At 44.2% G+C, this 26,868-nt stretch overlaps 1 protein-coding gene across 4 annotated transcripts in view; it reads right to left on the reverse strand.

Moving 5' to 3' along the window:
- Positions 1 to 26,868, reverse strand: part of EPB41L4B (erythrocyte membrane protein band 4.1 like 4B) — a 293,241-nt gene that overhangs the window by 169,992 nt on the left and 96,381 nt on the right. For all 4 annotated transcript variants that reach the window (XM_090049115.1, XM_090049114.1, XM_090049117.1 and 1 more), the window contains exon 3: positions 4,631 to 4,673. In XM_090049115.1, the coding sequence (XP_089905241.1) occupies positions 4,631 to 4,673 (43 nt within the window). The remainder of the gene's footprint in view (positions 1 to 4,630; positions 4,674 to 26,868) is intronic.

Consider the following 26,868-nt stretch of genomic DNA (forward strand, 5'->3'; position numbering starts at 1 on the left):
GGCCAAGCACCCCACATGCATCGTGGCTTGCGTATCCCGCTCCAAGTGCCAGCCTGCACCCCAAGCTCCTAGGGACCCTTCTCCTGGTGCTCTGCCGATCCTCAGGATCCCAATGCCTTGCCTGCAGCTGTACTGCTTCCCTGGGGGAGGTAAGGGGTTTCCTCAACTCACCGGCCCAGCTCCCTGCTCCAGATAAGGATGCTGCCTGCGCTCCTGGCCGCAGCTTCTTCTCCGCAGTGGAGTGGGTGGGCTGACTGCCACCCCTAGCCTCCGGGACGCCTGGCATGTCCAGCACACTGCGATGAGGCCTTGGGGCACCAGCTCTCTGCCCCAAGCCCTGGCCACTGCTCCCTGTCTACTGCAGGGCTTGAGGCAGGGCTGACTGCCACTGCCTCCTTCTGCCAGGGCCTTCGAGGCTCTTCAGAGGGATCTCTCTGCTTCCTCTGCTGGGTCAGTTCACCCCGGCTCTTACGCCTCCTGCATCATTCCCAGGAGTCACTATCAGCAGCCCCCACCACCAGTTCGGCTGCTGCTTTTATCCCCTCCGGCAGTCCCTCCCTGGCTTGCAAACCAACCAACCAGGACTCAGGGTGGCTGGTCTACAACTCCAGCCATCCTCTTTTCATGCGAATGAGGGGATTGAAAACCCCTTCTTTCAATTGGCTTCTCCTTTCCACAGGGCAGGGCTCCACCCTTGGGGTTGCTCCGAGTTCACCAGCACTGTTTCTAGCCCAGGGTAAGTATCTCAAGCCAGTCTGGTAAGCCCGCATTGGCAGTCTGTTACAATATATTTAGCCAATACATCTTTGCTGATTCATACTATCGTGACGTGCAGGCGAAGATCATAAACAGACTGTACCTCATACAGGGCTCTAGAGGTGAGAACTATTACCAGTGAAATGCACCACACAACAGACAGAAAGCCAGTGCAGTTCATGAAGCATACTTGCAAGATTCATGGACTTTTCATAGATACTTGCATAGACTCACAGACTCTGGGCAAGTTTACAAGCAGCCTAATCTGACACACAGCATAATAAACAACAGAATTTTACCCAGTCATGCCCTAAGTGAAGGAAAAGTGTCTGTCTATTTAAACTGTACCTTCCAGAAAGACATCCAGTCTTGGCTTGAAGATATTGGGACACTGATAATTAGTATCTATCGAGGTTCTTATAACAACCACCACTGTGGTATGTGTGCACCTACTCACTGCTCATTTTACTAAAGATATGTACAACTGAAAGGTGCACTAGTTGCAGCTTTTAAGCAGTCTGTCAGGGATACAGGAAAAAGTACTTTTTAAGAGTCGCAAACTTGTAGATCAGTAGAGACATCTACATCCTCAACACACTGGTCATGTCTACATGAGACACTGACTGCGCAGTAGCATCACATGGCACAGAGCTTCATGTGATGCTATTGTGCAGTAGTAATGAGCTACTGTGCAGTCAGTATCACCAACAAGCCATTTAAGGACCATATTGTGCAGTAACTGGTTACTGCACAGTCATTTAGTACTTGTATATGCAAGAATGCAAGGAAAGGCTCTATCCCACAGAAAGAGAACTATTGCAACCCTTATCAAATGACTTTGCTTTCCTTCCATTTCTCCCAGCACAGCTCACAGCCAGCTGGTTTTCACATAATCCTCTATCTGGATCATGTATTGGGAAAGCCAGTAATCCTGCTAAAATGCTAAGAAATATTTTTTTGTTTCTTACAGGTAGCTTTTCCTTCTCCTTAGAATATCAGAGAATCCACATCTGCTGATCACTTATCCACTTGCAGAAAAGTAGACTGAGATGTGATGAAAAGACAATGATAGAACCATAGAATCATACAAAATGAGGGTTGGAAGGGACCTCAGGAGAACATCTAGTCCATGCCCCCCCCCTTCTCAAAGCAGGACCATCCCCAACTAGATTATCCCAGCGAAGGCTTTGTCTAGCTGGGTCTTAAAAACCTGCAAGGATGGAGCTTCCACCACCTGTCCGGGTAACCTGTTCCAGTGTTTTACTATCCACCTAGTGAGTAAATTCTTCCTAATATCTAACCAAAACTGCCCTTGCTGCAACTTGAGACTCACTCCTTGTTATGTCATTTGCCACCACTGAGAAGTCTAGCTCCATCCTCTTTTGTATCTCCTTCAGGTAGTTGAAAGCTGTGATTAAATCCCCCCTCAGTATTCTCTTGTCTAGACTACATAAGCCCAGTTCCGCAGCCCCTCCATATAAGTCATGTGCCCCAGCCCCCCCATCATTTTTGCTGCCCTCTGCTGGATTCTTTAATCTGTCCACATACTTACTGTAGTGGGGGGGGGCGGGGCTACAGAGTACTACAGATGTACCCTCACCCGTGCTGAATAGAGGGGAATTACCACTTCCCTTGACCTGCTGGCAACACACCTACCAGTGCAGCACAGTATGCTGTTAGCCTTCTTGGCAACAAGGGTATACTGTTGGCTCATATTCAGTTTACTGTCCACTGTAACCCCTAGGTCCTTTTCTGCAGAGCTGCTACCCAGCCAGTCAGTGCCAGTCTGTACCAGTTCATGGGATTGTTCCTAAGTACAAGATTTTGCACTTATCCTTGTTGAACCTCATGAGATTCCTTTTGGCCCAATCCTCCAATTTGTCTAGGCTGCTCTGAATTCTAGCCCTACCCCACAGCATATCTGCTATGCCTCCCAACTTGGTGTCATCTGCAAACCTGCTGAGGGTGTACTCTTTGCCATCTTTCAGGTCACTGAAGATATTAAACAAAGCCAGCCCCAGGACCAACCCATGGGGCACTCCACTTGATACCAGCTGCCAACTAGACATCAAGCCACTGATTACTACCCTCTGAGCAGAATGCTCCTGGTGGTTTTCTATCCACCTTACAGTCCATTCATCCAGCCCATGCTTCCTTAGCTTGCCTGTGAGACTTACAGGAGACGATATCAAAAGCCTTGCTAAAATCAAGGTATACCATATTCACTGGTCTCCCCGAGTCTACAGAGCCAGTCATCTGATCATAGAAGGCAATCAGGTTGGTCAGGTATGACTTGCTCTTCTGATCAACCAAATCTAAGATTATTGGTTAAGTCTCCTAAATCAAACATGAACACTTGGCCTGTGTCCACTGCCAGCAGAAGTCAGCTGCCTAAGACTGCCACACTGTATTATATTCAGACCCATAGATATCCAGGATTTTGTAAAGTGGGGTGTGGGAGCAACGACTGGCACTGCAGGGACAGCTGCACCCCCACTGCCAGCCTCCCCTTTCCCTTCCCCCCCCTCCCGCCATTTGGGGCAAGCAAACCTCACCACAAAGAGCAGCAAATTAAGGACTACTTTTAGGTCTCCAACCCAGAAAAGAATCTTTGACCTCTGCCACCTCCATTCTACTCTGCGTTCAGTGCCAATGCCTCTCTCCTCTTCCACTGCTACTGCTATCCCACACTGACCAGGAGGCAGATGGAGCTCCAGAGCTGCTCCTGTCACACAACAGCCAGACTACAAGAAGAATTGGGCTCAGCCAAGGAAAACTACAATGGCGGCAGCAGCGGGTAAGTTCTCCTTCCCTGAACCTGCATCCAGGCTGGCAGAGCACACTGTGGGCAAGGTGGAGGATTCGGGAGGAAGACGTATCTCCTTTAGGGACTTAAAAGAAGTTCTTGGCTGCTGATCCTGGGGTGTGGTCAGAAAGGCGGGTATGACCATGTCATTGTACCTCCTCTGGATCCACCCTTGCTCAGGTCTAAAACCAAACTGTTAGGAAACCACAATCTGAAGGACTTCTTTGAACCCAGAGCTATTTCAGAACTTAATTTCTTGATTAAGGGTTTCAGGTTGGTTGTCTTAGAGGGGTGGAAGGATCAGCATGTTAAAAGGATTAACATTTTTTGTCAGTAAAGTCCCCAGGATCTTCTCTGGCACCCACCAAATCGCAAGCAGCACCGGTCCAGCTTGCAGTTCACTTACATATCCAGGAACTAAATAAATGAAACCAGGTGGAAATGCCCCAGTGCAGATTCCAGGGAAGGCAGTAGATACTCCCTGTGCAAAAGCTGAAGGGGCTTCCTGTCGTAAGTTCTAATAATAGCTTTCAAACCTTAGGACCCACCACACATTGCCCATTTCTAAGCCATTGAATTTGGCATTTTAAAAAGCAAAAGGAATGAGTACCCTCCTCACTATGCATACTCCCTACATATAGGCAGGGAACTGGAGGGCTAATATGCTTTCTAAGCTGATCTTTGGTCCACTGACTCTGTTAGAACACCAGCTGCTCTAATAGCAACCAAAGCTTGCATTCAGACAGCTTGCCATAAGCCTAGTCTTATGGCAGTGGAATTCCAAGCATCAGTTTCCTCCCCACAAAAAAAAGGAAGGGAACTTTTGGCAACCATGAAAGTCGATTTAAAAAAAATTAAATAAGAGAGCTTAACTTTAATTCCACTCCTCCCTGCAACCCTTACTTTCATACATGAAGATTTAGTTGGCCAACCATTACACTGAAATCGTTATCTGAGACATATTAACTCTATTAAAGGCAATATTTAAAGATTCACAATCATTTTCAAAAATATGTTAATTTACTTAGTAAGGGAGAAATAAAATAAATGTACGCTTGCATTACTTACTTTTTATTTGCTTCTTAATGGGTTTAGAATGGTCCAGCCAGTGCTAAAAAAAAAAAGAAAACAAGTGTTTAAAAGTTGTTTGTTTTTAACATTTTATTGGTTTTGTATACTCTATAATTGCAGCATAAGTTCATTCAGCAGAACAGGGCTCTTCTCCAAGAATGAAATTTCTATATCTTCATACCCCTTTGCAAAACTTATGGGTTTGTTTTCACGAGAAAATGTTTGTCTCAATTTATATAAAACTCAGGTGCCTGTGTTAGTGATAACCTGATTTTAAAAAATTTATATCCAGCTCTTGGAGCTGCGTCTTTCTGAGACAAAAACCAAAGTCAAATCTATAAATCACATATATCATTCTGCCAAGGAAAAACTTTCATTCCCTATACCCCAAGCACTGGGCCCAATGTTTAATCATAACCAGGGACCTACTCATATTGTGATTTGAGGAAAATTATGAAATCGGGTAATCTCCAGGAAATCCACAGGGAAAAGAAAATTACTAAAAATAAAATGCTGACTCCACAGTGTGAGCCAGCAATCCTCCTGGCTATGCAACCCACCAGGGGGAAGGGAGGAATGGGGCTGCTGGCACAGAGGCAAGTAGGCAAGATGGCTGCTGCCTCCACCCCTCACTGCTGATTGGCTCAGAGGGCTGCCTGTCATGCGGCCCTGCCCCTCTCCACTAATCAGCAGCAAGGGGCGGGGACTTAGGACAGGCAGCCCTCTGAGCCAATCAGTGGCAGGGGCCAGAGCAACTGGGGCCTCTCAGCCAATCAGATGCATGTCTACACATGCGTGTGGGGGGGGGGAAGAGGGGCTGTCATGATAAGCCTCAAAAATGGCAGTTGACCCCATGATCTGCTCGTGAAGTTAGCCAGCTAGCTCCTCCAGTTAGATTTCATAGACATTAGGGCTGGAAAGGACCTCGGGAGATCATCGAATCCAGCCCCCTGCCCAAAGGGTAGACCCCTAATCATAATTCAAGTCCCTTTGAAGCTAACAGTTTTGCTGTTGCTTGGATCTCCATTTGAGCGTCTTCGGTGTGAATTCCTGTCTGCTCCTTGGTAGTGGTGGTGGTGTCTAAGGCTCACCCTACTGTATTACTCTATCTACAGTGTTATTCTTCAGCACAGAAGTGAAGGCTTTGTCTCCAGAGAAAGCTCTTGACAGCTTAACAAAATTGCTTCGGCCAGTGCTTTGTTCTGTAATTATTTGTAACACGTAAATAAGGGTGCTTTCACCCATACAGTTTATTTTGTCCAGGAACACAGCTCTAATGGCAAGCACACACTTTTGCCAGTGTAAGAGAAGTCTACACTGGGAGGGCTTACCAGAGTAGTTATTTCAGCAAACCTTTTCTAGCATAGACTTGACCCAAGGCTTAAGTGTGTCAGTACAGTGTCCAAAGTGAGGATGTACTCCTGAATGAGGCATATAGCTGCTGCCACAATATAAAAATTAAATGATAATGGTATATCCACTCAAATTACAGATGATTATTTGGGCCACCTGAAGACAAGATAAAAAAAATCTAGTTTTTTTTTTTAATTTAAAAATTAGTAAATTAGTATGTTTGAAACATAGATACAGAAAGAAAACCACATTCTTTTTTCTTCTCCCCCTTCCCCCACAGCCTTTTTTGAGGGCCATTTCCGTTTTATATTCATCATACCAGAACCACAAACCTAACAGTATTCAGCTGGTCCTGCTTTCCTTCAGCTAAACGCACATGAAAAGGATCTATTAAATAGCAAAAATAGTTTATTTATTAAGCTTGCCTTATCTTAAAGCAAAATTTATGAAACAGCTACCAATGTATGCGGTACATTAAAAGAATTCCCAACACAGGGCCCACAGAGTACCTACACATAAGAACGAAATAGAAAATACTTCCGCATGTACTTTTACTTTTAATTTGCCCTGTGATGGACTTTCATTCCCTTGATCAGGTTGCCAAGTAGGTCAACCTTACAGAGCTGATCATTGCTATCAGAGTGGAAATAAAATACTAAAATTTATACAAAACACATGCTTTGTAAATGTAAATGATTTATCTTGTGTCTATTTAATTCTCACACAGTGAATATGAAGAATTACAGGAAACCCTCTAGAGCCATACGATAACTTATTTCACTTTTCTGATAAGAAATAAAACTCTCAAGTTGTTCTCTTGATTGAAATTATGCAATTAGACCTCAATGAATTTCACCACGTCTAATACATAAACCTTTTTATTCTACTAAACACGCTCATTAGCAAAACATCTCTCCAATATTAAGAGAAAGCTTTGTCGAGTTTCAGCTGAGTTAAAAGTGCCTTGATTGTTATATACCAATATTTACAGAGAAAAGAATAGAATTTAGTACTAAATGTGTCCTAACATGAAAAATGTTCTTCTTCAACATTATATTTTTACTGTTAAAAACAGTAAAACTATCCTGAAAACGCTCTTTTCACTTGTTGCTTAAGAGTGCTCTCAAACAGTACCACCACACAGCTTTCTGTATTGTAAATCATTAACAGTGTTTACAACAGTTTGAAAGGAGCATTGTGCTAAAATCCACAATGTAGCAAACTACCAACTGGTCTCCACATAAATGTAAGTACTTTCCTTCAACACAAGCAATTGCTTAAAAAATGCGTAAAGAATACAGTAACTAGCAACACAGGCCACTAAATGAACGTGTAGTTGAGACAGGAAATGTACCTTGTAAGTCATTCATTTCTAGAGGTATGATGTACTCAGAGGCATAGGCTGCTCCAGAGGACAAAATACAGCAAACAACCACCATCATTTTTAATCAACTTTTTTTTTTTTTTTTTTAAACAAGCAAGTACTAGTGCACTTTTTTTTTACTCCTCAACCATATTTGGCACAATGTTTCACCAGCTGGTCCAAAAAAAGGTGAATCCTGGCAATCCTACTAGACAAAGGTTCCTAGCCCAAGTCCTGATCAATGGTAGGTAGCACTTGTAGATTTGTAAACTGACATCAACCCAGATCTGGCTGCTTTGCATAGCTTCTGCAAAATCTGGGTTGAAGACTGCTACTGGCCTTGTCAGTGTTTTAAGTGGTTTGTATTTTTAGGGTCTCTCTGAACCCTACACCTCACTAGCAGCCAGAATTGTCCAGGGGGCTGCAGTGCAGTGCAGAGCAATAGTGAATTATCTGGATGGATATGGTGCACAGGAACACTGAAAGTACATCAGGAAAAGCTACCCTTGACACAGCCAAAAATACCTCAAGGAAAGAACGGTCACCCTTACTGTGAATGAAAAATGGCTTGGCGACAATGAACAGCAGATCTGGGATTTTGAAATGCAGGGTGCAGTCAGGATCAGGCCTTTGGCTTCTAGCACTGGCAGGACTTGACAGGCACTACTGGGTGCCCACCTGATGTAGGAATGACAATAAATATTCTAGCCCTTCCTACCTATGCTCCATTCCCAGAGACCCCCTGGACTCTGAAATCAAATTAACAGACTCCTCCCCACCACCAAAACAGAATTAAGAGCTCTTTTGTTGGGGAAACTTATTTTCCACACAAAAGTAAATCGTTTTTACGTTGCTGTACGCAGAAAACCCTGAAGGCAAAGAACCTAGGTGTCAGGCAAAACAAACTTACTAAGCGATGCAGCAGCACACTCTCAACCATGCTGCGTTGCTCTGTGCACTCGCTCCTGAACTGGAAGCAGCAAAGCTGTATTCATGCAACGCTGCTAAGAGTCAATGGTCACAACTGCGGCAACCTTGATTTTAGTCTGTAAGGCAAGTGCGGTGCACAGGAACACAGCATGTGTAAAGGCAACACTACCTGCTGTAGTAAGTTTGCAATATAGTCAAGTACCATGACTTCAGAATGGCTTTCCTTGATCTTCACCAAGCTAAAAATGTAATTAAAGAGTTTTTACTTAAAAAGACAGTGGGTTTGATTCGGTGTTGTGCTCCAGTTTTATCTGTCATCATCAAATGAGAGTGCCTTCAATGGAGTTATACTTGCATAAAACAGATCAATACTTTTGAAAGCAAGGTCATTATAGAAATGAAATCATTCTTCCATCAGATCAATTCCACTTGGAAAATGGCAAGATTATGTTTTAGGCCACATTTCTGCAGTAGTAAACTAAGATTTCTCAGCTGATTTCTCACTTTTGTGCACTTGGCACAAGTTTTCTCAAACAAAGACAATTTTTATAAATTCCAATTTCCCTCATTTCTTTGTCTTATCATCTTGGGAAAAAAATGCAAAACTCTATGCAACTCCTTAACTGTAACAGCCAATACTTTCCAAAAGTAGGATGCTCATATGAGATTTTTTAAAAAGTACATTTATGTCAAACTACAGTCAAACTGTAGCTAGTGAAACTCTCATCCGAGGACGACCGCAACTGCCAAAAGAAAACTGAAGATGGCACAATAGCAGCAGCATGCCTCTTAAGCAACACAGGCTGATACAAATACACCACACACCTGTGCTTTGCAAACTCCATTGGCTCCCCATTCGCTTCATAACAGAATTCAAAGTCCTGGTCTTGACTTACAAAGCCCTCAAAGGTGACCTGCAAAGGAAAAAAATTGGGTTTGACCCTTTTTCATTTGCTTGCTTTGCTGCTTTATTATGCACAAAGAAGGCTTAAAAATGGTTTGCCCATGCTTGTTTCTAACCTTAAAATAAGCAGCAATCGCAAGTCTTACTTTGCTGGAAGACTTGTTGGAGGCTTCAGAAATACCATTTACAAGCTCCCTCAAGTCTTTAACTGACCAACTCAGCATGCTGAATCCCAAGTCAAACATATTTCTGCCCAAGGACTTGTTAAGTGTTTACATGACCAAAAGCCTAAGAAGTGTAAATCAACAGTCACTTTCCCTCTCAGTGAGGTTTTACTTGCATGGTATCTCTGGTAACACACTACCAGTTCTTCAGTAATCCACAGGATTTTTTCAAGGCAGACGAGACCCAAATTGGTAACATAAAAAACAAGCAACAAGGAAGGGAAAGAAAAAACAATGAACCAAAAGAAAAAACCCACTCAAAAAGCAAAACAAACACCAACATTTTAAAACAACCTAAAACAAAACAAAAAATAACTTGTTCAAAAATCCAAGACAAGACATTTTCATGCCTTCTTTACACATTATAAAGTTAAAAAAATGACATAAGAGCACAAACCCTTTTCTTCGCTTCTGAAGGTCACCTTTAATAATCAGGTTACTGAACAGAATCCCTAACCACAATTTGGGACACATTGTTATATATGGATTTTATAAACACATAGGTAGAAATAGCCCACATTCCCTAGAGTTTAGGCATATTAGAATTTGGGTTCCTTACAAATCCACATTATTTTCTATGACCATCCCAAGTCAGCTTTGGTCCCCACAGAGATTTGCAGGTACAGAAAGAAGCAGGAGGGAACTTTCAGACACTCCACATCAAAAACTGACCCCAAGACTTTCTTTCAGTCTAACCATGGCACACTATGTTTTGATAAAGCTTCACCCTCAAAATAGAAGCCGTACGCTGCCAAATATAAATACTTTAAAACTTCAAATACTTTTTGCCCCCCAGGCAGCATCTGGACCACAAGGCTCTTCACAGGCCAAATGCAGATCACCCCTGGCAGCAGGGTGAACAGTATTAGAGAGCTACAGGGGTTAGGGAAGCCATTCATTGCCCCACCGCTGATGAACTATGTCTGTGCACTGGAATTCAGTGGTGGATGCCATCCTCTGCCCCTCCAGGAGGCACACAGACCAGAAAATACATCTTTTCAGGTGCATGTTTAATAATCCTGCTTTTGTACATATTCTGTATGTGAATACTCCAATTAACAAGATGTGGGGAGACGTGGGCACGCTAGAAGGGAGGAATAGGTTGTGACTGGACGTAGACAGGTTACAGGGGCGGGCGGATGAGAACAGGATGGGTTTCAACACTGACAAGTGCAAGGTGCTGCACCTGGGAAGGAAGAACCAGCCCCATACCTACAGGCTGGGGAACTCCCGTCTCATCAGTGCAGAGGCAGAAAAGGATCTTGGAGTCATTATAGACTCCAAGATGAACATGGGTTGGCAGTGTGGGGATGCAGTCAGGAAGGCCAACTGTACCTCATCATGCATCCACAGGTACATCTCAAGCAGGTCCAGGGAGGTGATCCTCCCCCTCTATGCGGCATTGGTCAGGCCGCAGCTGGAGTACTGCGTCCAGTTCTGGGTGCCACACTTCAAGAGGGATGTGGACAACATGGAGAGGGTCCAGAGGAGGGCCACTCGCATGATCAGGGGGCAGCAGGGCAGGCCTATGAGGAGAGGCTACAGGACCTGAACCTGTTCAGCCTCCACAAGAGAAGGCTGAGGGGGAATCTAGTGGCCTGTTACAAACTAGTCAGGGGGGACCAACAGGCATTGGGGGAGTCCCTGTTCCCCTGAGCACTCCCAGGAGTGACAAGAAATAACGGTCACAAGCTGGCAGAGGGTAGATTCAGACTAGACATCAAGAGACGCTATTTCTGTCAGGGCGGCTAGGATCTGGAACCAACTTCCAAGGGAAGTGGTGCTGGCTCCTATCCTGGGGGTCTTTAAGAGGAGGCTAGACAATCGCCTTGCTGGAGTCGTTTGACCCCAGTACTTTTTCCTGCCATGGCAGCGGGTTGGACTTGATGATCTGCTCAGGTCCCTTCTGACCCTACCAACTATGAAACAAGTAATAACTGTCCACTCTCAAACAACAGATTGATCATGCCATATTTAAAAGTATGTAATGCCTTTTATAGGGCTGATATTAACAACTAAGTTCTGGACTATATTGCAAATATTTCTACCAAAATCATGTACAAGTCTGGAAAAATAAGGGATGTGAACTTGACAATGTAGAGCATGAAATAGGCTATTAGAATACCCATGTAGAAATAATGTTTTGAAGTTAAAGTTGAGACCTTTGATTTCATAGATTTCATAGACATTAGAGCTGGAAGGGACCTTGGAAGACCACTGAGTCCAGCCCCCTGCCCCAGGGGCAGGAAGTCAGCTGGGGTCAAAGGAACCCAGTAAGATAAACATCCAAATGTCTCTTAACAGAGTCCAGAGTAGGTGCCTGTACCTCTGGAGGCAGTCTGTTCCAGACTTTGGGGGCTCAGACAGTAAAGAAGTTCCTTACGTCCAACCTGAAACAGCCTTGGAGGAGTTTGTGACCATTTGACCTTGTCATCCCTTGGGGTACTCTGGAGAACAGGTGTTAGATCCTGTTGTACTTATAGGCAGCCACCAGGTCCCCACTGAGCCTGTGCTTTTCCAGGCTGAAGAGTTCCATGGCTCTCAGCCTCCCATCATACAGTCTGTTCTCTTGCCCTCTGATCATGCACATGGCTCTTCTCTGGACTCTCTCAAGCTTACCACATCCTTTTTAAATTGTGGAGCCCACAACTGGATACAGTACTCCAGCTGTGGCCTCATCAAGGTTGAGTATGGTGGGAGAATGACATCCTGGGATTTGCTTGAGAGACATCTATGGATGCAAGCCAGTTTTATTCGCTTTACCAGCTGTGACATCGCGTTGACGGGTCATATGCATCTTGTAGTCAATCATGACCCCCAAGTCCCATTTGGCGGTGGTGCTAGCAAGCATAGCAGTGCCAAGTCTATAAGCATGCTGCAGGGTTTTTTTCCCCAAGGTAGGGTACACCTTGCATTTTTCGGTGTTCAATACCATCAGGTTTTCGTCTTCCCATTTTTTGAGCCTGTCTAGATCAGCCTGGAACACAATCCTATCCTCAGGTGTGGATGCTTTACCCCAAAATTTGGTGTCATCAGCAAACTTGGCCAGTCCGCTTCTGATACCAATATCTTAAAACAGTGTGAGAGCAACTTAATCAGTTATATCTAGTAAGGCCATGCCAGGGGAGTGACAGTAAGAAACTAAGGTCCCTAACATATGCTACCTGTATTGTGCAGTTAACCAGTAAATTGCACAATACATTTAGACATGCTACATATACAAAGTAACTACTGCATAGTAAAAATGGCCAACACCCCATAAATCAGTTGCTTGAAAACTGCAGAACATTTCTATAGCTGCTTTCTATAAAACTGTAGTATGAACATATGATATGTCACAGAGTGATAGTGTTTGGCCAGGTCCTCCAATATCCCAGAGCAGAATGCTCTCCACCAACCCATCCCATCCCTCCCCTTCCTGCAAGGGGACTTCATGCTGAACTCTTGCCTTGGGGTGCCTAAAAAAGAGATGTCATGAATCACTACCCCTCCTCCCCTTCCCCAACTAGCCTTGCTGCTTCTTTAAGGAGCCATTAGCACCTCTTTCTGTGAGAAGCAGAATGTAAACAGACACTCAATATTAGGTGCTTTACTTGCACATAACAGTAATCCCAGGGAGGGGGAAGGACTTTTCTTGGGAAGCTGCTGGTGAGGAATATTTGGTGGCAGGGGAGCAGTCAAAATTAGAAGCATGTGTGTGATACCCAAGCAATATGATAGCATCCTCAATGGCTATGTGCAGTTCTGGTTGACCGCCACTGAACTTAATTGGCAGGCAGTCATCAACAATATCGCCATGGTGTGCATTTTGCTACAGCTAGAGTATGAATTATCACAAAGACTCCAAGGGTGGAAGATAGCCACACAGACTTTGGCCTTGGTTGGCAGTGGATCAACATTCACGTCACACCAAATGTCATCACCTGGTAGACACCAAGGAATCCTCAATGATCCTCCTAGAGAACTAAATTCTGTGAACTTTTTGAGAACTGGTGTTATTGCCACCAACCACCCAGAGGTCGTGCAGTCCTATGGCTTTCATGCAATTGGGACTGTGCTCCAAAACTTAACAATGAGGGTCTGTCGGCTGCCAAGTGAAAGGGAGCAGTGACCACATTAATTGCAGCTCCCCTACCACTAAATTTCCAGACCCATAGGAAGCCCTGCTGGCTGTATGATCTAGCCATGCATACTAGATCATGCCAGCATGTGGCAGGGTCAGTGCACAGGCTCACTCCAGCACACAGCTAGATATGACAAACAAATATGAGGCCTTGTTTGGTGTTGGGCCAGTGCGTATCAGATCACCCCCACGGACCATTCCTGTACTGGATCACGCTCAAAGGCAAACTCTACACACAGGATCTGGCCTATGGGCCCTGTGGTCAAAAAGTTGAGCACCACCGTTGCAGAACTATATGGGTAGACATGTAAATATCATTAAAAAAAAAATTATCTGCTTAACCTCCTTTAATCATATCAGTTAAATGATTAACAAATAACTGCAACTCAGACACATGCTGCTGGGAGTTGTTCCTCAAGTCCTTTGACAGGGGATAGGAGCAGTGTCAAGCCCATCAGACAACATAGCCCATGTGAAGCCCCAAGCTGGGAAGTTGGGAGAACCTGCCAACATTGCTTAACTGACAAGTCATTAAGCCACCTGCTGTTGTTTTCTTTAACCTCATAGGCTACAGCTACTAGTCCTCCCTCATCCCCACCCTGCTGCCTTCTGGTGTCTGCTAGGGCACTGTGAAGCTTCCCTTTATCTGCTTTCCTATCAGACTACACCCCACCCCTCACTAAACCAGTAAGCTAACCAGTTATTGTTGGGCTTACTGGTTAAACGGTTAATCATGTAACCTTTCACATCCCTAACTATGGGTCATGAGACTCATGGAAACTGAACCAGAAAAAAGGGGTCAGGTTTGCACCATAAGTGAATTCACAAACCCATAATGCTTGGAAACTGCTGCTATAGAAAGCCTGTCTAGCATCAAATATCTCCTAGGCTTATATCCAAGTTTGGATAACATACACATTTATAGCTGAAAAAATAATGTATTTGGGGGGTGGAGGGAAGGATTTTATTTTGGCAATAAATGGCCATCATCAGTTCCAGCTGGTTAGCACTCCAGAAATACAGGATTCTTTATACATGCATTAAGAGAGGCCAATGCATCCTTTCCCTATATGAGCATGCTGACATTAAGTTTTATTAGCGCTTGTGATGCAGAAACCACTGCTTTTGAATGTTGACTAATCTGTTTTAAGAAGACTGCATCAATACCATCCAAAGAGGTACCTGTGGGTTCACACTTGTTTAAGACAGTAGTTTTTCCTTTACTATCATGATACTTAAGGACTGACTGAAGTCTGTTTTAACTCCTTCGGTTTCTTAACATCCTCAGTAAAATTGGCATGCCCTTAGACACTTGTGTACGGTGGCATAAGATAGCTGATACAGGCAGTTAAATTAGGTACTACTATTTCCCTACATAACTTATCACTCCAAGGAATCTTTAGCTCATTTGCTTGTCTGCTGGGTCAGACAGGCCAACTTATCTGTGAAGTTGCAGTGTTCACTTTTCTTAGTGGTACATTATTTTTGTTAAAAAGAATGTACATGGTTGTGTCCCTTTAGCTTAGAAGCTCCAGCTCATCCCAAACCAGATCAGAGCCTCTTATCGTGATCTGCTACTCCCTTGCCCCAGATCAAAATGTCATTGGTATAAACCTGAGTACCCTATAAACCATTAAACATTTATTGTATTTTCCACTGAAACACCTTAGAACACAATCTAGCCTTGAAACATAATCCAAGTGGCAGCCTGAAGAAAATAGCATCTCCCATAAGAGATGGTGACTGTGCAGAGACACGCGCTCTGGTTTTCACCAGCTAGAATTCAAACACATTAAGTGTGGAGGGGTGATGGGGAAGAAAATCTGGCACCATTCATGACTACCCCTTGGAGGCAGTGAATTTTAACCATTAGTTTAATCCTTTTCAGTCCATATATGAAAAGAGGTTTCCATCTTTTCCCACCTACAGTGACCAGCAAGCATATACACTCTGTTGGTTTTTGTTCTGATGCTCAGACCATCAAGTCAAGTTTTTAGCCGCTGCCCAAGGGGAACTTTCCTAGGTTCATGGATCATGGGATGGCTGAGCTCTAAGTTCTATTTTCCACTCCATTGAGAATGTCCCCATTTCCTTGAAAGGTATACTTCAAAACATTTGAAGAGTTTGTCCTCTGAACCTCCCATGAACATAGCTACTTGTGAAACTAAGCTGAAAGACTATGCCACCAACTAAGTGTTTAAGACAGAGGAGACACTCAAACAAAAAAGCTTGTCTCACCTCAGGACAACACAGGATTGTTACTTTTTGCTAAGTGCCCTAACCACTAGGCTACTGAGAAAATGGCTCAGTCCTCGTTTTCCATTAAGCTGCACACATGATCTCACCTTCAGACAGTCAGCATGGATTCATCGAGGGCAAGTCATGCTGGTCAACCTGACTGCCTTCTATGATGAAATGACTGGCTCTCTGCATATGGGGAGAACAGTGGACGTGATATATTTTGATTTTAGCAAGGCTCTCACAAGCCACAGCATTCTCACAAGCTAAGGAGGTTTAGGTTGGATGAATGGACTGTAAGGTGGACAGAAAACAGGTTGGATCACCAGGCTCAAAGGGACAGATAAATAGCTCAGTGTCTAGTTGGCAGCTGGTGTCAAGTGGAGTGCCCTGCGGTTGGTCATAGGGCCAGTTTTGTTCAGTATCTTCACCAACGACTTGCAAGATGGGATGGAGTGCACCCTCAACAAGTCTGCTGATGACACCAAGCTGGATGGAGTAGTAGATATGCTAGAGAGTAGGACTGGGAATCAGAGACACCTAGACAAATTGGAGAACTGGATCAAAAGCTATCTCCTGAAGTTCAGTAAGGACAAGTGCAAAGTCCTGAACTTGGGATGGAACAATCCCAGGCACCAGTCCAGGCTGGGGACCAACTTGGGGGCTACAGTAGAAAATAAGCTGAGTATATACTCCTTTTGCAAAGAGGGCTAACAGCGTACTGGGCTGCCTTAGCAGGAGCACCAACACCAGATCAAAGGAAGCAATTATTCCCCTCTATTTGACATTGGTGAAGCCATATCTGGAGTGCTGTATCCATTTTGTGCCCCCCACCACCAAAAGGATGTGGACACACTGAAGAGAGTCCAGCAGAGGGCAACAAAAATGGTCAGGGGGTAGGGCCACATGACTTCCGAGGAAACGCTGAAGTAACTGGGTTCATTTAGTCTAAAGAGAGAACCGAGGGGGGGGATTTAATAACAATTTTCAATTACCGGAAGGGTGGTTACAAAGAGGATGGATCTAGACTGTTCTCAGTGCTGGCAGATGACAGAACAAGGAACAGTTGTCTCAAGTTGCAGCAAGGGAAGTTGAAATTAGATATGAGGAAAAACTCTCTCATGAGGAGGACAGTAAAGTACTGGAACAGGCTACCTAGAGAGACTGTAAGATCTCTATCCTTGGAGGTTTTTAAGCCCCAGGTAGACAAAGCCTTGGCTGAGATGACAGCTGGGAAACGTCCTGCTTTAAGCAGGGACGGGGTTGAGCTAGATGACCTCCTGAGGTCCCTTCCAGCCCTCATTTTCAATTATTCTATTTGCTACAGATTTTTCCATCTAAGGAATTAATTGTCCAAGTGAGAGCTCTGGCATACTTCTGAGCATGTGTAGAAGGTAAAGTCTAGTTGCCTCTGGGTGACTATGATAGTCTTGGTGAGGAAAGAATGCTAGAATGAGGATCTGTAAATGACACATCCTTCAGCACTGGAGGAATCTGCACTAGTGACGGAGAAAGCCATTTCAACGGTGGTACTGAATTAGCACCAAATCCTCTGGTAGGATAAGAGAGGATAGAAAATACAGGGTGCAACAGGGCAAGGACCTCAGTCAATACCATACAGAAATGTTCTTTCTGAAGACAGGATGGGAAGCTAGGTTAAAAGAAACTGGTTGTGGCAGTACTATTGCACAGAGACAGAACAATGGTATTTGTACAATGTCTCAATCTTCCTCACTAGAGCTGGTAAGCTGCTCACAGTACTGGTTCCAGGTTAAGTATGCAATTTCCAGGTTCTCTATGAACTTTTGTGGGAACCTCGCAAAGTCACAAAATCTCAGAATCACATTAACATCACAATCTGAAAGTTCACATTTCCATGAGCTTATATAACTAAGACAGGGAGCCAAGAACCCTTAAAGGCAGTAAAAGCTTTACTGGGAATCAGTATGGGCAGGAAGAAAGTTAGTCACTTGGTAAAGATCCTAACCAGAGATCTGCCTCCCAAGAAGAGCAGAGAAGGGCCAGATGAGTGCAAATTTCTCCAGAAACAAGGACCACCAACCCAGTCAGAATAGCAAGACAATGTTGGATAATCTTTGGTGCCAGGTACAGGCTCTCAGTCTGAGCTTGTTCTTTGAAGTTGTTGCCTTCAAATCTGTCTGTCTGTGTCTGTCCCATCCTGTGTCTCCCCCACCCCCCGAAGGGTCCTGGACTTAAATAAGTGGCAAATGGAACAACTCTTTAGGATACAAGACTCCTCTAGATAAAAGAGGCTGGCAGTACACCCACCTAGGTTTAGGATAAACCCATCACAAGACAGGCAGTTTTAAAAGCCAGCAAAAAGACAAGAACATGGCTCACAAAAGAGTGATTCACATAAAAAAGCAAAAGTAGTGAGATAAATTGATAGCACCTTGAAAAAAAATAATGCAGTTGAGTGGGAGCAACTGGCCAGCAGGTACCAACCCCTGCTTGAAGGCCAGGAGACCTTCCTTCTCTTTTCACTCCCAAACTAGAAAGCAAACCAAGGAAGGAGAGGATCAGAAAACAAGAAACTTTAGCAGTAATTTAAAAAAGGGTCTAGAAGCTAGGGACCACCTCTAAACATGCTGCTCTGAAGTATACTGATTAGCATACTCCATCGACCTCCGCATCATGTATATTAGCATCCCCACACTTCGAAATGGGGGTGAGGACATTTTAACTAAAGCTCATCGAATGAGTTTTAATTAAAGTGTCCCCGCCATCATTGTAAAGCCCAGGATGCTAAATACATGTGATGCTATAGGTGCTTTAGAGTGGCTCTTGGAGCCACACTAATTAAAGCACCCCCTTTCAACCCTGGAGAATGTGTAGAGAGATACCCTAGGTTTCATGGTATAAGTGACCCATAACGTGCTAAGTCAGCAAGGCGCAAGACAAACCTACTTTAAGAACACGTATGCAGTATAATTACTTGAAGAAGGGTGCCTGTACAAGAGCCTGGAGGCTGCTCCAATGCACTGTAATTACAACGGGTCAGAGCAGACTCAATTAATCAAGTCTACTGGAGAGTGGTAATTACCGCAATCCAGCCAGCCTCTGCATCTTGTGCATCAGCTCCCCGTGCTCATCGATGAGCTTTAGATAAAGTACCCCTACCCCCAACTTGAAGTGCGGGGACATTGATACACGAGCAGCTCTTAAGAACCATGCTAATTAAAGTCCCCCTCTCCCCCCCAGCACATGTAAAGACCCTCAAAGACTCCCTAACAAGGCTAAAAAATTCTAAATGCATTTTCATCCCCAATGGACTCTTGTCATCTGGAATATCTCTAATCTAAAAATGAGCTGTCTACAGGCAATACATTACGCAGAATGTTTGGAAGTGCTATGGAATGCACTCATTCAGCCATAACTCACTCCAGCATGTTAGGTTTGCTTGTTGAAGAAAGTCTTTAATAACAGAACTGTCAAAATATATTCAAGTCATATTTCACTTTTTTCCTTTAGTTGCACTGACTGAAAATATAGCTTTTAAACATCAAAAATTAACAATCTAAATTCCCTGTTCTTGCAAATCACCTGCTGTATGACCCAACAACACAGAACTAGTTGTATACATCTTGGCCTTTAAGTAGAATTTATCACTAGGACATTATAATTAAGTACTAAACAAGGACTAACACACAAGTATCACTGTTCTAAAGCAGCAAGAAAGGTCCACTTCCAGGTTAAAAAAAACATTTTTCCATGGTTTGTGACATACAGTGATTCCACTGGTTTACAGTAGTGATTCTCAAGCAGGCTCAGGCTCCAGGTGTGAAGAGATAAGCAGATAAAGGCAGAGGTGGGCTCTCCATGTGTGGCTGCTCCCCTCACTCCACTGCCTGGCCCTCCTGCAAGGAGGTAAACACTCTAATAAATAAATAAGTTTTTGAAATGGAGTGCCACTCAGTTCCCAAAAGCTATGGAAGAGCGCCTTAAGTTCAAAAAAAGGCTGAGAATCACTGGTTTAAGAGGACATAGGAATGTTGGCAAATTTCTTCTATGAAGCAGTAATTCAAAATATTTTAACTTAAAAGTTATTTTCATACTTTTCAAGATAGAGTATTTTAAACCTGAGCTTTTAAAAATCAACTTCAAAACCAATCACTGATCTCCAGACTTGGAACTAAAATTCAAAAAAAAAAGAAGCAGCCAGTAACTCTTAACCTGTATACAGATCTCAGTTTGTTACTTAAGAAAGAATAAAAATATTTTTCTAAAGTTGCAGTCAGCCAGTAGAACTTACAATGAATTAATGGCAGGATCTAGTAAACATTGAAATTAAACATAAAAAAAGAACTTGATGGCATGAAAGCAAGCAGAATGATGACCCTAATCTCCCACTGAAATCACTGAGCTGTTAATTACAACTATTAAAAAGTTTGCTAATTTGAAGTTCAAGCACAGACAGTGCACACATTAAATCTTATAAGAGATTTTAATAACTCGACTACTCAGCAATTTAATCAATTCAATTTCCTTAAATTTTAACAGAACAATCTTATTTTACTTCCACAACATATATGATAATTGGCGGGGGTAACCTCATTTTCCAAATAAGTCATACATGTGATTGCCGACCCATGGCTGGGGGCTTGGCAGGCTTATAGTGGTGATCTGCACCCACCATGTCAGAGCACCATCAAAAGATATATGTTGCTTTTCAGAAGGGAAAGCATTGCCATCTGCTGTTTCAACCACATCCTGGTGGTACTGTTGCTTCTTGGTCCAGGACTGCTTATTTATCAGAATTGCTCCTGCTTAGTTTGCAGCTAATCTTCCCTGAAGGTCATTCCTCTATCTGCCACCTGCTGCACAGCTCTGCTGCCACAGAATGCCAGCTTCACAGAGATGGTTTTACCACCAAGAATGAACTCATAAATCAACTCAATTAGCTCCTTATTGGAATTAATCAACACCTCAGGGCTGTCTTAAATTGGCAGGATGCCAATATCATCATCATGTATATGCCCTGATTCTGGATGCCACTGATAAAACCGAGGAGGAATTCTATGCCAACCTTGACCAAGTCCTTTCTGACATTCCAGAGGGAGATGGCTGTTTTTTTCTTGGTGATTTCAAAGCCAGAGTTGGAAGGAACTCAAACCCCTGGAACAGGAACAGCAGCAAGGAAAGAGGAGGAAAGGCCAACTCCAACAGAGGAGGAAAGGCCAACTCCAACTCTAACTCTTCCCCTTGACTAAATGCATGGAACACTATAGGACTTACAAATCACAGAATCATATAAAATTAGGGTTGAAAGGGACCTCAGGAAGTCATCTAGTCCAACATCCTGATCAAAGCAGGACCGCCCCGAACTAGATCATCCCAGCCAAGGCTTCAATTAGCCAGGTCTTAAAAACCTTCAAGGATGGAGATTCCACAGGCTCTCTGGGTAATCTGTTCCAGTGTTTTACTACCCTCCTCCTGAGTGTTTTTCCTCATATCTAACCTAAGCTTCCCTTGCTGCAACTTGAGACCGTTGCTCCTTGTTCTGTCATCTGCCAGCATTGAGAACAGTCTAGCCCCATCCTCTTTCAAATCCCCCTTCAGGTAGCTGATGGCTGCTATTAAGTCCCTTCTCAGTCTGCTCTTATCTAGACTAAATAAGCCCAGTTCCCTCAGCTTCTCCTCAGAAATCAAGTGCCCCAACCCCCTCACCATTTTTGTTGCCCTCTGCTGGACTCTCACCAATTTGTCCACATCCTTTCTGTAGTGGGGGCCCCAAAATTGAACACAGTACTCCAGATGTGGCCTCACCAGTACTGAATAGAGGGGAATTATCACTTCCCTTGACCTGCTGGCAACATTCTTACCAATGCAGCCCAGTATGCCATTAGTCTTCTTTGCAACAATGGCACACTGTTGGCTCATACTGAGCTTCTTGTCCACTGTAACCCCCAGGTCCTTTTCTGCAGAGCTGCTGTCCAGCCAGCCTGTACTGGTACATGAGATTGTTTTGTCCTAAGTGCAGGACTTCACACTTGTCCTTGTTGAACCTATTGAGATTTTTTTTTTTTGGCCTAATCCTCTAATTGGCGACATACCACCACCTGATTGACCACAGCACTGTTCATGCCCAGGATTGCAAAGATGTCCGCATCACCCAAGCTATACTAGGAGCTGATGATTGCTGGACTGATCACCAACTCATTTGCTTGGTTATGTCACTCAAATTAACTCTCAATGACAGCTGCAGCAGAAGTAAGGCCAACACAAGATCAATACTGAAGGAATCGAGGACCCAAACAAGCAAGACATCTTCCACCACTGTCTCAACAAAAAACTGGCAAATTCCAATCAATAACAATGGGACAATGTCAGTAGTGTTTGGGGTGCCTTCACGTCTACTGTCATCAGTGCCTGCAAAGAGACACTTAGATTTTCTACCAGGAAGCAGAAAGACTGTTTTGATGAAAATGACTGGGAGATCCAAGAGTTGATTGACTGGAAGCGCAAGGCCTTTTGTGCCTGGCAAAACAACAACTTCAAGCAAAAGAAAATGAATCTCTAATAAGTCAAGGCAGAGGTCCAAAAAAAGGACCTGCAATATGAAGAATAGATGGTGGGAAGACAAGGTGAAGGAGTTCAACAAATGTGTGTGGATTTTTCAATGCCACCAAAGCCATCTATGGTCTGAGCACTCAGGGACCAACCCCCTTAAGATCTAAGAATGGAGGAGTTTTGATCAAGGAAAGGAGACAGGAGCCATCAATGCCCATTGGAAGGAACATTTTGAAGACCTTCTCAATAGAGACTCTGTTGTTGATGAGAGTGTTCTTAACTCCACCCCACAAAACCCAGGTAGAATCCCTTCAACCCTTGACGAGCTGAGGAATGACATCAAGTAGATGAAGAACAGCAAGCCATCTGGCATGGACAGAATCCCCATGGACATCTTTAAGCAGGAGGAAGAGGAACTTGCATCACAGCTCCATGCCCTCATCTTAAGGATTCAGAATGAGAAGGAAATCCCAGGTGACCTCAGGGATGCCATGATTGTCACAACCTTCAAGAAAGGAGACAAGTCCAACTCTGGAAGTTACAGAGGAATCACCTTGCTGCCCACTGCAGGAAAGATGATTGTGAGAACCCTCCTGAACTGTCTCCTTCCACTTACTGAAGAGTTCCTCCCCGAATCTCAGTGTGGGTTTAGGTTATCAAGAGGCACAACTGGCATGATCGTCATAGCTTGCCAGCTGCAGGAAAAATTCCGGGAACAACATAAACCTCTCTACATGGCTTTCTTTGACCTCACAAAAGCCTTCAAAACTCTTTCAATGGAGAAGCGCTGTGGAGGATCCTTCTGAAGTATGGGTGCCCACCGCAATTTGTCACCATTCTTTGCCTGCTCTATGATGGGCAGTGGTTCTCAGATCCATCACAGATCGCTTTGAAGGGAAGACAGGAGTTAAGCAAGGCTGAGTCATCGCTCCAACACTTTTCAATATTCCTTACTATGATGCTACATCTGATCACTGACAAATTTCCAGCCAGAGTGAACCTAACTGCCCAATGGGTGGTAAACTATGTAATCTTAGCTAACTCCAAGACAAAACCAAAACCACCCCAACCCTCAATTGAGCTCCAATATACTGATGATGCTGTAGTCTGTGCTCACTCAGAAGCAGCCCTTCAGGTAATCATCTCTTGCAAAAGGCTGACATCAACCAAAAATCCAACATAGTCTCAAATGTGCAGTTGTAACTTTCGGACACCTGAGGAAATGGGTGTTCGAAGACTGTGACATCAGATATGAAACCAAACTCATGGCTTATCAAGCAGGTGTGATCCCCACCTCACTGGTCAAAGCCAAGACATGGACAATGTTGTTGGAGAAGCACCATCAGTGATGCCTGTGGACGATCCTTCAAATTCAGTGGAAAGCCAGTCACACCAACATTAGCATCCTCTTACAAGCAAACACCACGAGCATCGAGATGGTGACCATCCAACACATCCTCTGGATGTCCAACTCCAGACTCCCAAAGCATGTCTTATTCTCCCAGCTCAGTCAAGGCATATGCTTAAGAGGAAGGCATAGAAAGCACTTCAAAGATGTCCTTAAGGCCAACTTGAAAAAATACAACATCATCATAAACTCATGGGACACTATTGCCCAGGACCGCCCCAAATGGAGGAAGTATCTGCTGCAAGGATCTCAGTACTTTGAAACTTTACAACAATAGGACACCGAGAAGTGGGGTGACAGAAGCAGCATGACATGGAGAAAATCAAGAATCTGGAGCCATCCACCCTGCATGGAAACACGTGTCTGAGTTGCAACAGAGTCTGTCAATCCCAGATCAGCTTCATCTGCCATTTTTGGACTCACAGATAAGACAAACATGGAAGACAATCATCCTTGACTGTGAAGGATTCCTAAAGACAAGTGGTTAAAATATGTTTTTTATAGTTGCAACAAAGTTGCAATAAACAGACTACTGACTCTACATCTTTTAGAGGTACTCCCAGGAGGCCCTCAGAACCCCAGGTAAGGCTGCTAGGACCAGCATGGGTGCTGACCCCTCCCTTCTTCTACTTAGGGTAACCATATTTCCAGTTCCAAAAAAGAGGACACCTGTCAGGAGGGAACACCTCACTCCCAACCCACACCCCCCAGACACTGCTAGTCCCCCTCACTCCCAACCCACAACCCCTTGCTTTTGCCAGCTGCCCCCATCTCACCCAGGCCAGAGCACAGTGGCCACAGCAGCTCTGGCTTGTGCAAGCAGTGGTAGAGTGAGTCCAATCCCAGCACGGGCTGGAGCAAAGAGGGGAGGCCTGTGGCACTCTCCCCCCTGGGCTGGGGCTCCTGTGATGCACAAGAAAGTCTGGCCACAGCTGCCAACCTGGGTAGCATATCCCAGATGTGCAGCTCCCCACTGCCCCCAAAGGGCCCCCCTGCCCCCTCCCCCTGTTGGAGGGGCAGTCACCTCCCTCCCTGATTTCCGTGTCCTCACACACACACACACACACACACCCAGCCTGGAGGCCCTGGACAGTCCTCAAGCCCCGTTCCCTAAAGACTTACCTGAGTGCAGCTGCTAGGGTGGCTCCCACTACCTCGCCTAGCTGTATACTGGCCATGGGCATCCACGTATGCATCTGTGTGTGCACGAGTGTGCACAGATGCACTTGGTGCCCCCTGCTTGCATTTACCGCAAGCAACACTGAATGTTTCATTTTTCCACAGGAAACAGAAGACTCAGATCCCCAACACACTTATTACTAGGCAAGCCGGGAAATGAAGTTTTTCTACCTACCAGCATCCATGCTGAAAAAGGACTAGTGGAGGAAATCCCAGACATTTGTTCACATTTAAAAAAATGCCCAAACGGAGGTCAGAAGACCCAAAAAGAAGACATGTCCAGGAAAACCTGGATGTATAGTAACCCTACCCCTACGCCACCCGGGTCCCTTTGCTGTGCATTGGACCACACGTGCAGGGGCATGCCCTAGCTCAAAAAGCAGTAGCACAAATATGTGCTGCTGCTATTTGTTCCACAGAAAACATATGCTCCTGCATGCTAATCAGTACACGCCCAGAGATTTGAAATGGGAACACATACAGTTAAAAACATTCTGATCTGTTGTGATCATTTTTAGTTCTCTGCAACAGAACAACTGTTCTATTATATTCCTGTAGTAAAAAAAAAAGAACGAAAATTAAGAGCTGGCATTTTCCAACGGGTGCCTTGAATCTAACAAGTGGTGCCTTGATTCCACAAAGGTTGAGAACCACTCCTAGATATATCCAGATAGCCACATTAAGGGACCGTGTGCAACAGATCATCTTTCTCCTCTCCTTCCCCTCTGCAATTACTCCTCACCTCAAAAAGCAAAGGAAAAGCACACTCAGTTTGTCCTCCTTAATGCCATCCTCACTGGACTTTGTTGTGCAACTGCTCTGCCAGTGACTGATGGATGTCAAATCCCAATAAAACTCCATAATAAATTTCTAGGTATGCATGCCTGAAAGCTTCAGGCATTTTCTGAAAAAACGAACTAAACAATTGACAATAGGAAACATGTCTGACTACAACCTTAAGTGGGAACTAGCTGAAAAACCTCCAACAATGCACACCATTAATGAAAGAAAAAACATGACTTGAGCCTAATCATGAAAGATGCACAGTATTATTTTTGTGCATCTGAGAGAGAGGTAGGTTGGTGATGTTGTCTAAGTGACGGAATGCTACAACCCAAAGGCTCTCAAGAGTTGAAAGGCTGTTTTTTCACTGTATCCTCTTAATGCTGGATAATATTGCTATCAGTCCTTCAGGTTAACAGCACATATCCTTTCTGAAACATTAGAAAGCTAAGAACTAGACTAGTTTTCTTAGTGTGTTGAACCTTTCCTATACAGTTCACTGGCTAAAATCCAGCCTTGGACAGATATAACTGAAAGTACTTAATTGCCAGACAGATGTTCAGTAGCTATATGGAGTCAGCCAACTGCCTCATTTCAGATCCTGCAAGAGTCCAGAACTAGATTCTGTTACATGATCAAAATATTTACCAGCCTTCCACATGGTCTCTGCCAAATTTCAGTGTACTGAATGTAAAGATTTCACCCCTAAGCATTCCTCTTTATATAATTCAACACTGGTTGTTGGGTAAACTCCAGGGATACATACATGCCCTCAAACCTAAGCATTTGAAACAGAAAAAGGCCTCACTAATGGAAGCACATTTTTAAACTATTTCCTTAAATTCCAGTTCGAGGAAGGATTGAGCAAATCAGCAACCTCAGGGCAAAATGAGGTGCCATTTAAAAGACAGGCTGAAGAGACTGGTTCTGACTCTTAAATACTTATGACCAGGCAGCAAGGTTCCTGGAGGGATGAACTTGCACTGGCCCATAAGGCATGAAAAGGAAAAATCAGGTGTTTATACCCCAACAACAGGTGCATACCTGTTAGCCCTTGTATTTTGAATAAATTGATATGCAGACTGCATTCCAACATGCTGACCAAATACCCATTAAACTGCACGTACTCTAGGCTGGTGTGTATTGTGAACAGAGATTGAGGTAGTTCAGGGGACTGGTTTCTCTTGCCCAACCCGACC

Source organism: Crocodylus siamensis, chromosome 5, assembly GCF_052110815.1.
Source record: "Crocodylus siamensis isolate JL-2025a chromosome 5, ASM5211081v1, whole genome shotgun sequence".
NCBI classification, from domain to species: Eukaryota; Metazoa; Chordata; order Crocodylia; family Crocodylidae; genus Crocodylus; species Crocodylus siamensis.